This window comes from Musca vetustissima, unplaced genomic scaffold (assembly GCF_032173495.1).
Source record: "Musca vetustissima isolate MV318-11 ecotype Yass unplaced genomic scaffold, APGP_CSIRO_Mvet_v1 utg24164, whole genome shotgun sequence".
Lineage (NCBI taxonomy): Eukaryota > Metazoa > Arthropoda > Insecta > Diptera > Muscidae > Musca > Musca vetustissima.
In genome coordinates, this window is record NW_026878776.1 from 32,042 (window position 1) to 48,900 (window position 16,859).

The following is a 16,859-nucleotide window of genomic DNA, read 5'->3' on the forward strand; positions in this document are numbered from 1 at the left end:
TTTAATTCTGTCATAAGCCTTTTGACATTTATCAGACCAAACGAACGAAACATCCTTACTCAACAAATTATATAGCGGAGACATAATATCAGCAAAATCATTGATGAATTTTGAATAATAATTCGCCATACCAACAAAAGCTCGTACTTCGGATATATTTCTTGGTATAGGCGCAGACATAATGCTTGAAATTCTTTCATCATTCTTAGTCAATCCATTTCTGTTAATATTAAATCCTAAGTAGGAAATCTCGTTTTGAAAAAATTTTGACTTCTTCACGTTAAGTTTTAATCCCGAAGACTGTAGCTTCTCTAATACACGCCTTAACGTCGAAATATGTTCACTCAAATTCTTTCCAGTAACGGTTATGTCGTCCTGATAAACCACAACACACGGAATATCTCTTAACAAATTCTCAATAGTCTTTTGAAAAATTGCTGCCGCTGTTTTCACACCAAAGGGTAAACGTTTAACTTTTAAGGTTCCAATATGAGTACTCCACGCACACAAAAGTTGAGAATCGTCATCTAGAACAAGCTGATTATAAGCATTTGAAAGATCTAGTTTGGTGAAAACTTCACCACCTTCCAACGAAGCAAAAATTTCATCAATCCTAGGTAGAGGATACTTGAAATCAACCAAAAACTTGTTCAATGTGACCTTATAATCACCACAAATCCTCAAATCACCATTGGGTTTTAAAATAGGAACAAGGGGAGTACCCCAATCCGAATTATCTATGGGTTCCAAGACGTCTGAGGCAATTAATTGACGTAAATGTTTTTCAACTCGTTCTTTCCAAGCTAGTGGCAATGGCCTTGGTTTGCAAAATATTGGTACTGCGTCACTAACAACTTGTAGGGAAATTGTGCATCCATTAAACTTTCCCAATTTACCATCAAAAACTCCATTGAATTCATTTTTCAACTGATTAACAATTGTCATGTTCATATCAGAGACTTGAATGTTGTTAACTTGTAATAATTCAAAATTAAAAGCTCGTAAAAACGATCGACCAAGCAACGGAGGATTCTTCGTAACAACAACAACTACCACTACTGATTTGGTATTACCTTTATACGTTACACTTGCATCATATTCACCAGCCAACTTCAGCTTAACACCATTGTAATCTACATATGGCACTTTACACGATCTCAATTTTCTCTTAATTCCGTTCTCTTCCAAAAATGAAATCGGCAACAACGTACATGGTGCACCTGTATCACACACTGCCTTCAGTTCCACACCATCAACAACAACATCCAGAGAATACACATCACCATTTTCTTTCTCAGCCACACTAAAAATAGAATAATCGAAAACATTGTTATATTCATGAACATCACTCTCAACGTCATTAATTTCATTCGATACATAATTTACACTCTTTTTCCTACTATAGCAGACCGATGCCAAATGACCAATTTTTCCACACGAATGACATCTGCTCTCTTTATATTTGCAAGACTGAGAACTATGATTTCTCCAACCACAATGAGAACATGCATATTTCTTGCCACCGCCGCTCTTGCTGTCTCTGCTATTGTTGTCTCTGCTATTGTTGTTACGTTTGCTGCTGCTGCTACCACCATCTCTATTACCACTGCCAGTGCTGCCTCTGCCACCACCACCATAGTGATTTTTTGCATATTTCTGACCGTTAACCAAATTTACAGTGCATTGACTTTTCTCCTCTGCCTTTGCCATATGCTTCGTTTCCAAAATCATAGCCTTTCTTAATGCACTTTGTACTGTTAGGGTTTCATCTTCTTCACACAATCGTTCAAAGATGAAATTTGGCAAACCCATAACAAATTGATTAAGTACAAATGCATCCAAGCTGACACCAAACTTGCAATTGAGTGCTAATGTTTTTACACGAGCATACCATTCAGCAACCGACTCATTTTCAGCTTTGCTACACAAATGAAACTTCTTCCGCTCACTAAATACAATAGTTGGTGGGGTATATTGTGTATCTAAAATCTCACACAGCTTTTTATACGACACGGACACTGGAGACTCCGGACTGCATAAACTATGCAAAACTCTGTACGGCACAGCACCAATTGATTTCAACAAAATTGACTTTTTGGTGTTCTCGTCCGAACAGTTAATTTCAAAAAAATGAATGTCCAATCTCTCCTTCCAAACGTTCCACGACTCCACATTAGGGTTGAATTCCGGCACATTCGACGATTGAAGCACTGTTACTGGAGCAACATTAAAACTTTGATTTGCAGCTTCTTCCATCTTAGGAGGCATTTACTTGTTGTTTTTGTTGTGTTTTTTTTTTATTATTATTAATTTCCACAAAATGGATTTATATGTATTTACATATATTTTTTTTATGTGTATATACACTAACTTTTATTTTTTTTTTATTTTTCCTCGTCGCCAATGTAATGTCTTTCAAATAGACAAAAATAATAACACAACCGTTGCGATCAAAGTCCAAAATGTAATATGTTTATTTTCTGTTTACAAAAGAGAATAGGGTTCAACAATCACTACTGTTACACTCATTAGTAGTGATTGAGTGATATTTAATAAACAACGAATGAGAGGGAATGGAAGATATATGCAATACTCTATAAGGAGTACTAAACAGTAATATTACAGTAGGCTCTGCATACTAATACTATATAGAATATTACAGTAGTCTTCTGTAAGATAATTTTACAGTATATACTTGATATATGAAATACCAAATTTATTGGCGTATCGAATGGAATTAAATAATAAACCTAAATATTTATGTTAGTAGTAAAATGACGCCGATTTTTTTTAATTTTAAACTCATGGAATTTTATATTATCGATTGGAGTTTTTCTTTTGTAAGGTGTGTTCGGAATCAAGATTTTTTTTATGTTCATAGCAAACAGGTTGTCTTTACAACATATTTTTCTACACGATTTGAAGTGAACACCTTTAAGCTACATAAAATTCTTGGTCTAAAGTGTGTCAAATTGTCAAGTTTTGCCCTAGGCACTCCAACCTGGACTACTATTCCAATGAACTGCTAAAAAATGTGCTAATTAATTTCATTGGTAAATATGCATTCAACAGCAACGAAAAATAATTATCAAAGAGGAATAAAAAAAATCTCTTTACCATAGCCCTTGACTCATCAGCAGATCATGTTCACAGTATTGTAATCGACAGCATCATCATCATCACCATCTTTAGTATCATAATTGTAGAATATCTACCGGCCGACTGGCCGTCCGGTCCGTCATTTGTTAGGTTCTATATATGGACAACCTTTTTCAATCGCTTGCAATCTGGAGCAAAACACTTAACACAGATGGCAAAAAGAGTGACGAGAACGTGATCCACTCAAAAAAAGTTCGACAAGAAAATGAATGAAAAGGTACAACAACAGAAATGCTAAAAATCAATTCATTTTTATGATTCGTAACAAAAAAGATGAAGAAGAAGAAAAAAGAGCAGAATTGAAAATGACTTGCTAATGACCTGACATGGAAAAATATTTCGTTCCTTCCTCCACTCAGCGTATCATAAAATGACAGTGATGAGTATTTAAATATATATGTATATATATATATATATACATATTTCTTTTTTCTACTATAAATGAAAATGATTTAACAATATATTTAATGGAAAGTTATTATTTAATAGAAATATAAAAAACAATTCCTTAGCAGCAGAGCTGAGGAATTTTTATACCCTTCACCACACTGTGGTACAGGGCAGGGTGCACCAAAGTCCCTCTATATCTTTTGATTTGCACAAAATTTGGCACAACGTACTGAATTAAGCCTGGAGTGATGTCTGCCGAGTTTCAAGAAAATCGGTCCTGATTTAGATATAGCTCCCATATATAGTTTCGTCCGATTTTATTTTAATGGTGCACCAAAGTCCCTATATATCTTTCGATTTGCACGAAATTTGGCATAACGTACTTAATTGAGCCTAGAGTGATGTCTGCCGAGTTTCAAGAAAATCGGCCTAGATTTAGATATAGCTCCCATATATAGTTTCGTCCGATTTTATGTTAATGGTGCACCAAAGTCCCTATATATATTTCGATTTGTACGAAATTTGGCATAACGTACTGAATTGAGCCTAGAGTGATGTCTGCCAAGTTTCGAGAAAATCGGTCCAGACTTAGATATAGCTCCCATATATAGTTTCGTCCGATTTCATGTAAATGGTGCACCAAAGTCCCGATATATCCTTCGATTTGCGCGATATTCGGCATAACGTACCGAATTGAGCATAGAGTGATATCAGTCAAGTTTCGTGAAAATCGGCCAAGGTAGCTCCCATATATATTTTCGTCCGATTTAATGTAAATTTAGTCCAGAATGATGTGTGCCAAGTTTCGTGAAAATCGGTTGAGATTTAGATATAGCTCCCTTTTATTATAGATTGATTTTTAGTAATTGACGCACCATAACGTACAGAAATTAGTATAACCTAACCTGTGACAAGTTTCGTTGAAATCGCTTCATATTTTGATATAGCTTTCATATATATTTTCGCCCGATTTTAGGTAAGTTGTGAAGGGTATCATATAGTCGGCCCCGTCCTACTTTACTAATTTCCTTACTGGTTTTTTCTATAGAAATACATCAGTCCTTAGCCATATCTGAGGAATTCTATAAAAATCCATAGAAACATTTTTTTTCTGAAAAAACATCCTCAGTTATGGGGTAGAGCTATATCAAATAATGGATCTACTTTTCTGCAAGGAAGTGTCTTAAAAAAATAGGACCATCAAAATCCTTTTAATTGAGGTGACTATGAAAACGGAGTAATAATTTGATTCACAGTTGGAATTTGAGGTCAAAAATAATAATTTACCGAAAAAGGGACAAAGGAAAGTCTATATTAGAAGAAGGGCCCATATGCTAATTGTTTTGCAAAAATATTTTTCATCCTCCTAAAAGTTGGAAGACCAAATTATGGCCCTGAAAAGGGGACAAGACTTTTGATGCGAGGCTATATCAAAACTTGGATCTATGTCGATTCTTATCAACCAAGAACTCAGAAGCTAAAGCAAAGTCGTTTCGTTATAGAGGAGCCATGTTCCTCAATATAGACGTTGTTTTTTTTTTCTATAAAAAATCATCAGACGTGGAATACATTCATATAACACCAGTGAGCGCAGAGGTATAGTCGGACGGGGCCGATCATACCTTACCCTACACAACTACCACTGAGTTCTAAGTTTAAGCGGATCTATATTCCGAGCCTGGATAATTTATCGCGATATTTGCACTCTCTTGTCCAATTAGATGTTAACTCCTCAGCCGCATATTTTCTTAATCACGTTTTCCCGGAGTAAAAAAAAATGCTCCATACGCTTCAAATTTAGTTATTTTACACAAAATGTTTCGATTCATTTGGGCCGTTAATTTAATTTAAAGTTCAATCACTCCTCTTGGATATATTATCTACATCTTGGGTCTATGTCCTTCTGTAGTAAATATATCCGCCATAGAATGCAAATTTTGACGGATCTTCATCTAAAACTGTCATGCTATTTTATGGTCAGACCACTTCCTCTGTGATGTTTGGTTCATAATTGCTACTCCTATAACGACCAGAAAACCAGACAAAAACAAAGTTTTTGGTCCATTTCTTCCCCCAAAGGAAGATACCAAAAGCAAATAGGGGTCTTCCGTAACCAGAACCCGTCCTACATGCAAAATTTCGTGACGATTTGTCCATAACTGTGGTATCTATTGTGTTTACAAATTATAATAGACGTACGGACACAAATGTGTAGATCAACTCAGCAAGTCGAGATATGACGATCGCTATACTAAAAGGTGGGTCTAGGACCAATATCTCGCGGCTATAAGCTATAATAAATACCCTTTACAACATAGTTGTGTCAGGGTATACAAATCTTTAAGGACTTATGAGATGACCTCATGGTTTTTTATATAAAAGCAATTTGACCCTCTATAAAAAATACTTCTTAGGCTTCTAAAACAATCTTACGGCTTTTTATGTGAGAGCACCATATGGCATCCTGGCTTCCTAATAGAAGTCCTAAAGGTATACTATGAGAAGATTACATGGTTTCTATGAGAAGAACATCTATGAAACCATACCAAATAGTCTTCTATAGTCTTCTTCTATAATAATGTGTCTTGGTTTTCTATACAAATAACTTATTGGGCATCATTCGATCACCTATGGAAAGACAAAGTTTTTTTAGGCGAAGAACTTATGGTCTACTATGAAAGGAACTCATAGTTCCTTACGAGAAGACCTCGTAATCTTCTATAATATGACCTCAAGATCTTTTATGCCATATTCTATGAGCAGTCCTTAAAATCTTCTATAAAAGACCTCATGGCTTTCTCAGAGAAAATCCCAGGGTTTCTATGATAAGTCGTTCTTATAGTAGATCATGAGAAGACTTCATGGTCTTCTGCAGGAATACCTCATGGCCATCTATAAGAAGACGCCATAGTTTCGATCCACCTCTTCGTCTTCTGTCATACTCTTCGTTTCCCATGAAAAGACTTCATGGTTTTCTATGAGAGGAAATCATGATTTTCTATTAGAAGCCATCATAGTCATCCATAAGACGACCTCGTGGTCTTTTATGGGAAGATTTCATGGTCTTCTATGAGAATACCTTAGACCTTCTTATGAAGGCCATGACGTCTCACGGAAGGCGTCTTTAAGAAGACCTCATAGTCATCTATAAGAAAACCTAATCATTCTCATTGAGAATACTTTGTGGTTTTGTGTGTGAAGATTTCTCGGTTCCAATGAGAATACTGTAGGTTCTTCTATGAAAATATCTCATGGTCTTATATGAGAAGATCACAATGATTTTTATGAGTAAGCCTCGGTATCCTCTATTAAAAAATATCTTTACCCTTCACCACTTGGGGTATGTTGTACATATGTATCCTTACAATTGCATGTCAACGTTCCCTCGAAGCAACATATGCATGTCCTTCTGCAACCTATGATAAATTTAATTTCATTCGGACATATTTCGAGTCATACAAGTCTCAATTTGATACGTTATACAAAATTTCACCATTTATGTAAAATCGGACGAATACATAGATTAACTTCGGGTAATGTGGACCACCATTTTCTTTTTTTATACCCTTCACCACACTGTGGTACAGGGTATTATGTCTTTGTGCATATGTTTGTAACAGGTAAAAGGAAACGAGATAGACACATGGTTCCTTTTGAGAATATGCATAGAATCACTTTTTAAGCCGATTTATGCATGTCCGTCCGTCCGTCCGTCCGTCTGTCCGTCTGTCCGTCTGTCCGTCTGTCTGTCCATGTTAAATTGTAAACAAAGTACAGGTCGCATTTATGATCCGAATTGGATAAAATTTGGCATAGGCCACTTATTCGGCCCAAGGACGAACCCTATTGAAATTGGGAAAAATCGGTTCAGATTTAGATATAGCTCCCATATATATATTTAACCGATTTAATGTAAACGGCCCCTATATATCTTTCGATTTGCACGAAATTTGGTACAGCCTAATCATTTAGGCCTAGAATGATGTCTGCCAAGTTTCGAGAAAATCGGTCCAGATTTAGATATAGCTCCCATATATAGTTTTGTCCGATTTCATGTAAATGGTGCCCCAAATTCCCTATATATCTTTTGATTTGCACGAAATTTGGCATAACGTACTGAATAAAGCCAAGAGTGATGTCTGCCAAGTTTCGAGAAAGTCGGCCCAGATTTAGATATAGCTCCCATATATAGTTTCGTCCGATTTCATGTAAATGGTGCACCAAAGTCCCTATATATCCTTCGATTTGCACGAAATTTGGCATAACATACTGAATTGAGCCTAGAATGATGTCTGCCAAGTTTCAAGATAATCGGTCCAGATTTAGATATAGCTCCCATATATAGTTTCGTCCGATTTCATGTAAATGGTGCACCAAAGTCCCTATATATCCTTCGATTTGCACGAAATTTGGCATAACGTACTTAATTGAGCCTAGAATGATGTCTGCCAAGTTTCGAGAAATTCGGTCCAGATTTAGATATAGCTCCCATATATAATTTCGTCCGATTTAATGTAAATGGTGTATCAAAGTCCCTATATATCTTTGGATTTGCACGAAATTTGGCATAACGTTCTGAATTGAGCCTAGAATGATGTCTGCCAAGTTTCGAGAAAATCGGTCCAGATTTAGATATAGCTCCCATATATAGTTTCGTCCGATTTCATGTAAATGGTGCACCAAAGTCCCTATATATCTTTCGATTTGCACGAAATTTGGCAGAACGTACTGAATTGAGCCTAGAGGGATGTCTGCCAAGTTTCGAGAAAATCGGTCCAGATTTAGATATAGCTCCCATATATAATTTCGTCCGATTTCATGTAAATGGTGCATTAAAGTCCCTATATATCTTTCGATTTGCACGAAATTTGGCATAACGTACTAAATTGAGCCTAGAGTGATGTCTGCCTTGTTTCGTGAAAATCGGTCTAGATTTAGATATAGCTCCCTTTTATTATAGATTGATTTTAAGTAATTGACGCACCAAGGAACCAATAGGAACAAACCATTCTGAGATTAGTATAACCTAACCTGTGACAAGTTTGTTTGAAATCGCTTAATATTTGGATAGAGCTTCCATATATATTTTCGCCCGATTGATGTCAGATTAACATCAAATTTTGCACAACGTACAAAATTGCGTAGTTGCGTTTTCTAGAAGCACAGACATAGCCCAACGGATGACCTATTTATATTTGTTTGAAGTCGAATTACATACTTTATGGATAGATCTAGGTGGATTCACACTTAGATAAATATCACATATTTTATTTGATCCAATTTCATGTTAGTAGCCCTGTTTAATATACCCATAGTGGTGAAGGGTATCATATAGTCGGCCCCGTCCGACTTTACTACTTTCCTTACTGGTTGATATTGTGGGCGTAACAACGGTAAAAAATAAAAACAAATTGTTTTCACAGCATGGTAGATTTGTTGGCTAATTATATTCCAGGTCCAAAATTATATATATTTGTCCATAAAAATGTTATTGCATTATATTTCAAAAAGCTCTAAACTGCAAATAAAAAAAACTGGGCGGGTAATGTGGACCAGTATGTGTGGGTAATGAGGATCAGTAAGTTAAAGGTAGTTTGTGGATTAATTGTGATAAATTTCAATTTATTGCACTCATGGGTAACAATGAATGCAAAAATATATGGGTACATGTTTTGGAATAGCCCCCAATTAAGGGTACCACCCCATTTGCGGTATTTTGAAGGTCCTTGCTTCATTATCCAACCGAGGCACCTATAATTTCTGATATCGAGTTTTCAGAGGATAGAATACCTCCTCGCATATTAAATGCGCCCTTGTTTCGAACTCGTCCTCATGAAAATGTCCCACTTTTTTATAGTGGTCCACATTATCCTACATTGAATATTTTTATTTAAAAATAATTATCGGCTTCAAAAATGAATAAAAATTTAAAAATAACCGAAAGTAATTACAGATAAACGTGTATTTTTGTTAAAGAAAACAAGAAAACCACATAACCTCTTTATATTTGAGAAAAACAAAATGTTCGACTATGTTACAAAATCGTTCGACTATTGTGCTAAAAAATTTTCAAGTCACACTTTTAAAATCGGAGCTACATTTTCACCTACTAAATTTTCAACATTGCAATTATTTATTAAAAACCAAGTTTGATGTTTGTTTTCACTAATTAGGAAAACATTTATCAAGGCGGCATTGGCATATTTCAAGCATTTTCTTAGATATGGGGGGTGGTCCACATTTGACGCATGGTCCACATTACCAGAAGTTACTCTATGCATGTGGGAGCTTTATCGAAATCTGAAGCGATTTTCCCGAAACTTAACAAAGATCACTCTAGACTTCATACAGTACGCTATGCGAAATTTCGTGCAAATCCTAGGATATATAGGGACTTTGGTACACCTTTTACATAAAATCGGACGAAAATATATATGGGAGCTATATCTAAATCTGAACCGATTTCTACGAAATTTAACACACATCATTCTAGACCTAATTAAGTACACTGTGCCAAATTGCGTGCAAATCGAAAGATATGTAGGGACTTTAGTGCACCATTTACCTTAAATCGGACGAAACTATATATGGGAGCTATATATCTAAATCTGAACCGATTTTTCCCAATTTCAATAGGGTTCGTCCTTGGGTCAAATAAGTGACTTGTGCCAAATTTCATCCAAATCGGATCATAAATGCGACCTGTACTTTGTTTACAATTTAACATATACAGACGGACGGACATGCATAAATCGACTCAGAAAGTGATTCTATGCATATTCTCAAAAGGAACCATGTGTCTATCTCGTTTCCTTTTGCCTGTTACAAACATATGCACAAAGACATAATACTCTGTACCACAGTGTGGTGAATGGTATAACTACATGATATTCTATGGAAAATTCGTTGTTCAGTCTTTTGGTCTTATATCAAACACATCATGCCTTCCATAAAAAAAAAACATTGATCTGCTTTAAGATGTCCCCATATTCTTCTATGGAAGACTCGTGGAAGTTCCATATCGTTATCTGCATATTTACCTCGTGACCTTCTATGAAAATTTTGTTGTTCCGCCCCTTGTTCTTCTATCCGAAGACGTGTTTTAAGATATCCTCTTTCATTTAAACTGACTCATTGATTTTCGATACGGAGACCCCTTGAGTATTCTATAGAAAATTCTTTGGTAGGACCGTACACGAACCCTAACATTCACATCTGCATATTTATTACCTTTCATTACTAAATGATGAATAATATATAATATTTATTATTTATATTAGTTGTTTTTGTCATTCCTCTGTTTAGTACCTCCATCTTCCTCTATACCCATGTTTACACATTATAATTATTTATTTGCCAAATGAGCATGTGTATGTATGTGTGTGTTTGTCGCCTCTTTAAATATTACATGAGTTGGCGTTTGGTTGGTTGGATTGCACGTGCCTTTGTCACAACACAGCTGCATTCGGTCGGTCGGTCGATGGATCGGTGTGGGTTGCTGCCACCGCTGCTCGCACTGCTGGGTAATAAAATTCCGCTGTTAATCTTTAGAGTGTTGAAGTACCAAACAGTTGGCTTCGATTACCGCATAAATTGAAAATGAGCATTGCTGCATCATCAGCATCATCTCTAGTGGTGTTCTTTTTTTTACCATTCACTGATGGTAAACAACAACAAAAATGACAAAGATGAAATAATAACAAAAACAACAACTGCAAAAAATAAAATGCAATGCAGTAATAAGAGATACAATAGCTATTAATAAATAATGTTACATCATAATGCATTTAATGTCAAAAATGGGTATATGGATATGCAGATGTGCAGATATTAGGGTGGGGTGAGCTTGGTGGCATTTTTAAATTATTATACACCCTTTTAAATTTCTGCTAACTGTTTTGCAACAATTTATAACTGTTTATAATTAACTCATAAAACTTTATAATTATTCACTTAATTTAATTTAACTAAAACTTTTGCTCAGTGTGTGTGTGTGTGTAAGTACCTATGTGCATTTTTGTGTTTGTGTGCCTATTTGTGGTTGTTGTTAATCGTTAACAACTCTTCAATTATAATTATATTTCCCATTTTTTAATAAAACACTTGGCTGCCACCACATTCCGACAACTTTGCAAATTTACAACTAATTAAATTACAAAAAAAAAAAAAAAAAACAACACCATCAACATCCGAGAATATCACAGCATCGTATATTGTTGTCACACACACACACCAAATAGAATTAACGTTGATAAACATTATTATTTGTTGGTCATGTAAAAAATAATAAAATTTTCAATTTTCGCAAAAAAAACAACTGAAACCAGTAAGGAAAGTAGTAAAGTCGGACGGGGCCGACTATATGATACCCTTCACCACTATGGGTATATTAAACAGGGCTACTAACATGAAATTGGATCAAATAAAATATGTGATATTTATCTAAGTGTGAATCCACCTAGATCTATCCATAAAGTATGTAATTCGACTTCAAACAAATATAAATAGGTCATCCGTTGGGCTATGTCTGTGCTTCTAGAAAACGCAACTACGCAATTTTGTACGTTGTGCAAAATTTGATGTTAATCTGACATCAATCGGGCGAAAATATATATGGAAGCTCTATCCAAATATTAAGCGATTTCAAACAAACTTGTCACAGGTTAGGTTATACTAATCTCAGAATGGTTTGTTCCTATTGGTTCCTTGGTGCGTCAATTACTTAAAATCAATCTATAATAAAAGGGAGCTATATCTAAATCTAGACCGATTTTCACGAAACAAGGCAGACATCACTCTAGGCTCAATTTAGTACGTTATGCCAAATTTCGTGCAAATCGAAAGATATATAGGGACTTTAATGCACCATTTACATGAAATCGGACGAAATTATATATGGGAGCTATATCTAAATCTGGACCGATTTTCTCGAAACTTGGCAGACATCCCTCTAGGCTCAATTCAGTACGTTCTGCCAAATTTCGTGCAAATCGAAAGATATATAGGGACTTTGGTGCACCATTTACATGAAATCGGACGAAACTATATATGGGAGCTATATCTAAATCTGGACCGATTTTCTCGAAACTTGGCAGACATCATTCTAGGCTCAATTCAGAACGTTATGCCAAATTTCGTGCAAATCCAAAGATATATAGGGACTTTGATACACCATTTACATTAAATCGGACGAAATTATATATGGGAGCTATATCTAAATCTGGACCGAATTTCTCGAAACTTGGCAGACATCATTCTAGGCTCAATTAAGTACGTTATGCCAAATTTCGTGCAAATCGAAGGATATATAGGGACTTTGGTGCACCATTTACATGAAATCGGACGAAACTATATATGGGAGCTATATCTAAATCTGGACCGATTATCTTGAAACTTGGCAGACATCATTCTAGGCTCAATTCAGTATGTTATGCCAAATTTCGTGCAAATCGAAGGATATATAGGGACTTTGGTGCACCATTTACATGAAATCGGACGAAACTATATATGGGAGCTATATCTAAATCTGGGCCGACTTTCTCGAAACTTGGCAGACATCACTCTTGGCTTTATTCAGTACGTTATGCCAAATTTCGTGCAAATCAAAAGATATATAGGGAATTTGGGGCACCATTTACATGAAATCGGACAAAACTATATATGGGAGCTATATCTAAATCTGGACCGATTTTCACGAAACTTGGCAGACATCATTCTAGGCCTAAATGATTAGGCTGTACCAAATTTCGTGCAAATCGAAAGATATATAGGGGCCGTTTACATTAAATCGGTTAAATATATATATGGGAGCTATATCTAAATCTGAACCGATTTTTCCCAATTTCAATAGGGTTCGTCCTTGGGCCGAATAAGTGGCCTATGCCAAATTTTATCCAATTCGGATCATAAATGCGACCTGTACTTTGTTTACAATTTAACATGGACAGACAGACGGACAGACGGACAGACGGACAGACGGACGGACGGACGGACGGACATGCATAAATCGGCTTAAAAAGTGATTCTATGCATATTCTCAAAAGGAACCATGTGTCTATCTCGTTTCCTTTTACCTGTTACAAACATATGCACAAAGACATAATACCCTGTACCACAGTGTGGTGAAGGGTATAAAAATCACTATCAGAAATAATAATTTTAATTAACAATAAATAAATTTATTAAAACAAGATAGACAGGGTGTGTTTTTTTTTTGCTGTTGTTGTTATTGTATTTTATTATTGCATATATATAACAATTTGTTCTGTTAATCAAGGCATTGTCAATAGCAGAGCAGAGAAATAAAAAAAATTTAATTGAATACCAATTATCCTTCAGGGAATAAACAATAAACAATTAAGGATGACAGCAATAAAAGAGTGAATGGGAATATTGAATTGAGTTTCAAAAAAAAAAAAAAAAAAACTATAAAAAAATTAAAGGTTAGGGAAAACACAAAAAAATAGGATTTGTTTTAGAAGAGTAAACGGATATTATTGCAAGGCCAAAAGGTATTTTTATGGAAAATTAATAGCTCACAAAGGTGGATTATTTTCAAAATATTTTTATGACCGTATAGTTTTTCGATTTTCTATATCCTACACAACTATGTTGGCAGGGTATTATAGCTTTGTGCAGCCCCAAGAGTTTGTAACCCCGCGAAATATTGGTTCTAGACCCACCTTTAAGTATACCGATTGTCATATCTCGACTAGCTGAGTCGATCTAGACATGTGTGTCCGTCCGACTGTCCATTATAATTTGTAAACACGATACATGCCACAGTTATGAAGCAATCTTCACGAAATTCTGCATGTAGGATGGGTTCTGGCCAATGAAGACCTCTATTTTTCTTAGGAAAAGATCGATAAATCTTTCGGGGATGAAATGGACTAAATACTTAATGTGTGTCCAATTTTCTGGTCGCTCCAGAGGCCGCAATTGTGGCCCGAACATCACCAAATTTTGCATGGAGAAGGGGATCGGGCCAAAGAATAAGCATGCCTGTTTTGATAAAGATTGGTCAATATTTTGCTGGTCAAATTAACAAATGAACCCTGACTTTTGTGTGAAAAGTGACAAAATTTGTATTCTATGGCGTCTATATTTACTCCTGAAGAATATAGACCCAATAAGTTGATAGTATATCCAAGAGGAGTGGTTGACCTTTAAATTGATACCAATTATATTGTCGTATGTACTCAGATATGGGAGTTGCGCGTAAATATTTACAGGTGCTTACGTATTCAATTATTATTTAATAAACCATCACCACACTAGAGGGCGGAAATCGCTTTGAAATGTTCCATGAGGTTCCATTTATCGTCTAGGACAATGCACATAATTTTCGGTGATGATCAGATAATAATATTGGGATGAAGTGGACCGAAAACTTAATTTTTGTGTTTTTTTTTTCGAGTCGATCTATATGCCACAATTGTAAGCCGAACATCACAACACAACTCACGGTGGAATATGGACAAGTAATTAGAAGGACTGCACTGAACATTAATAATATTCGGAATATATCTCAATGTAAGCAAGAGGTGCTGTTGACCAGACGTTTTTCAACAAGAGGTTTTCGTAGGATCAAATACATCTTGATATATTATTTTACAATATAGGCCCATGCTTTGATACAGCTCCACTATTAGGAATTTAAATTTGAGCTGTTTGTTCGAATGCCAGTTTTGCAATTTAGTACATCGGTCTTTGAAGCAAAAAATTTTCAATGGATATCAATATCTTCACATATCACCCATATGATGGTGCCGCCACATTTTAAATATATTGATGGTCTAAGGCACTTTTTATACCCTTCACCACACTGTGGTACAGGGTATTAAGTCTTTGTGCATATGTTTGTAACAGGCAAAAGGAAACGAGATAGACACATGGTTCCTTTTGAGAATATGCATAGAATCACTTTCTAAGTCGTCTTATGCATGTCCGTCCGTCTATCCGTCTGTTGGTGTTAAATTATAAACAAAGTACAGGTCGCATTTCAGATCCGATTTGGATAAAATTTTTTGCAGCTCATTTGTTTGGCCCAAGGACGAACCCCATTGAAATTGGGGAAAATCGATTCAGATTTAGATATAGCTCCCATATATATTTTCGTCAGATTTATAGCAAATTGTGTTCCAAAGTCCCTATATATCTATCGATTTGCACGAAATTTGGCACATCGTCCTAAATTAAGTCTAGAATGATGTTTGCAAAGTTTCGTGAAAATCGGTCCAGATTTAGATATAGCTCATATATATTCATCCGATTTTATGTAAATGGTGCACCAATGTCCCTATATATCATTCGATTTGCACAAAATTTGCCATAGCGTATTGAATTAAGCCTAGAATGATGTGTATTAAGTTTCGTGAAAATCGGTTCAGATTTATATATAGCTCACATATATATTTTCGTTCGATTTTAGGTAAATGATGTACCAAAGTCACTGCATATCTTTCGGTATGCACGAAATTTGGCATAAGCCTAGAATGATGTGTGTTAAGTTTCGTTGAAATCGGTTCAGATTTAGATATAGCTCCCATATATATATTCGTACGATTTAAAGTGAACGGTGCACCAATGTCCCTAAACATCTTTCGATATGGACGAAATTTGGCACAGCGTATTTAATTAAGTCTGGTATAAGGTGTTTTAAGTTTCGTGGAAATCCGTTCAAATTTAGATATAGCTCCGATATATATTTTCGTCCGATTTAATGTGTGTTAAGTTTCGGCTCAGATTTAGATATAGCTCCCATATATATTTTCGTCCGATTTTAGGTAAATGGTGCACCACAATCTCAATGATTCTTCCAATTTACACGAAATTGCGCATAGCGTATTAAATTGAGTCTTGAATGATGTGTGCTAAGTTTCGTTTAAATCGTTTCATATATATGTTCGTCCGATATATACAAATTGTGCTCTGTATTGTGCGTATTGAATCTAAAATGCAATGTTTCGTTGAAATCGGATCAGATTTAGAGATAGCTCTCAGTGGTGGCTTAGTGAGTCTGCAATGTGGTGTATTAAATATCGGTCAAACCTGTTCATTTTTGAATTAAGCTGCGATATCTTTTTGAAATGATGCTCCTAATACGTAACGTTTGTTTGAGTGCGCAGCGTATCGAAATTAGCCTAGAATGACGTCTGTAAAATTTGCTTTAAATCGGTTCAGATTTAGATATAGCTACCATATATATTTTCTTTGGATTCAATTTTTTTGTTTGGACAAGGCGCTGTACTTCAGCATACTTATTGGCATATATCAATTTTCCTTGAAATCGAACCGGATCTACATAT

The 16,859-nt window shown here is 35.4% G+C and overlaps 1 protein-coding gene across 1 annotated transcript; it reads right to left on the bottom strand.

Moving 5' to 3' along the window:
• Positions 1–279: 279 nt before the first annotated feature.
• LOC133323554 (uncharacterized protein K02A2.6-like) lies at positions 280–2,256 on the bottom strand (the record flags this gene model as incomplete). The annotated part of the gene is made up of 1 exon (XM_061532469.1): positions 280–2,256. A coding segment is annotated over exon 1 (1,977 nt), but the record flags the coding sequence as incomplete, so codon positions are not given.
• Positions 2,257–16,859: the final 14,603 nt, after the last annotated feature.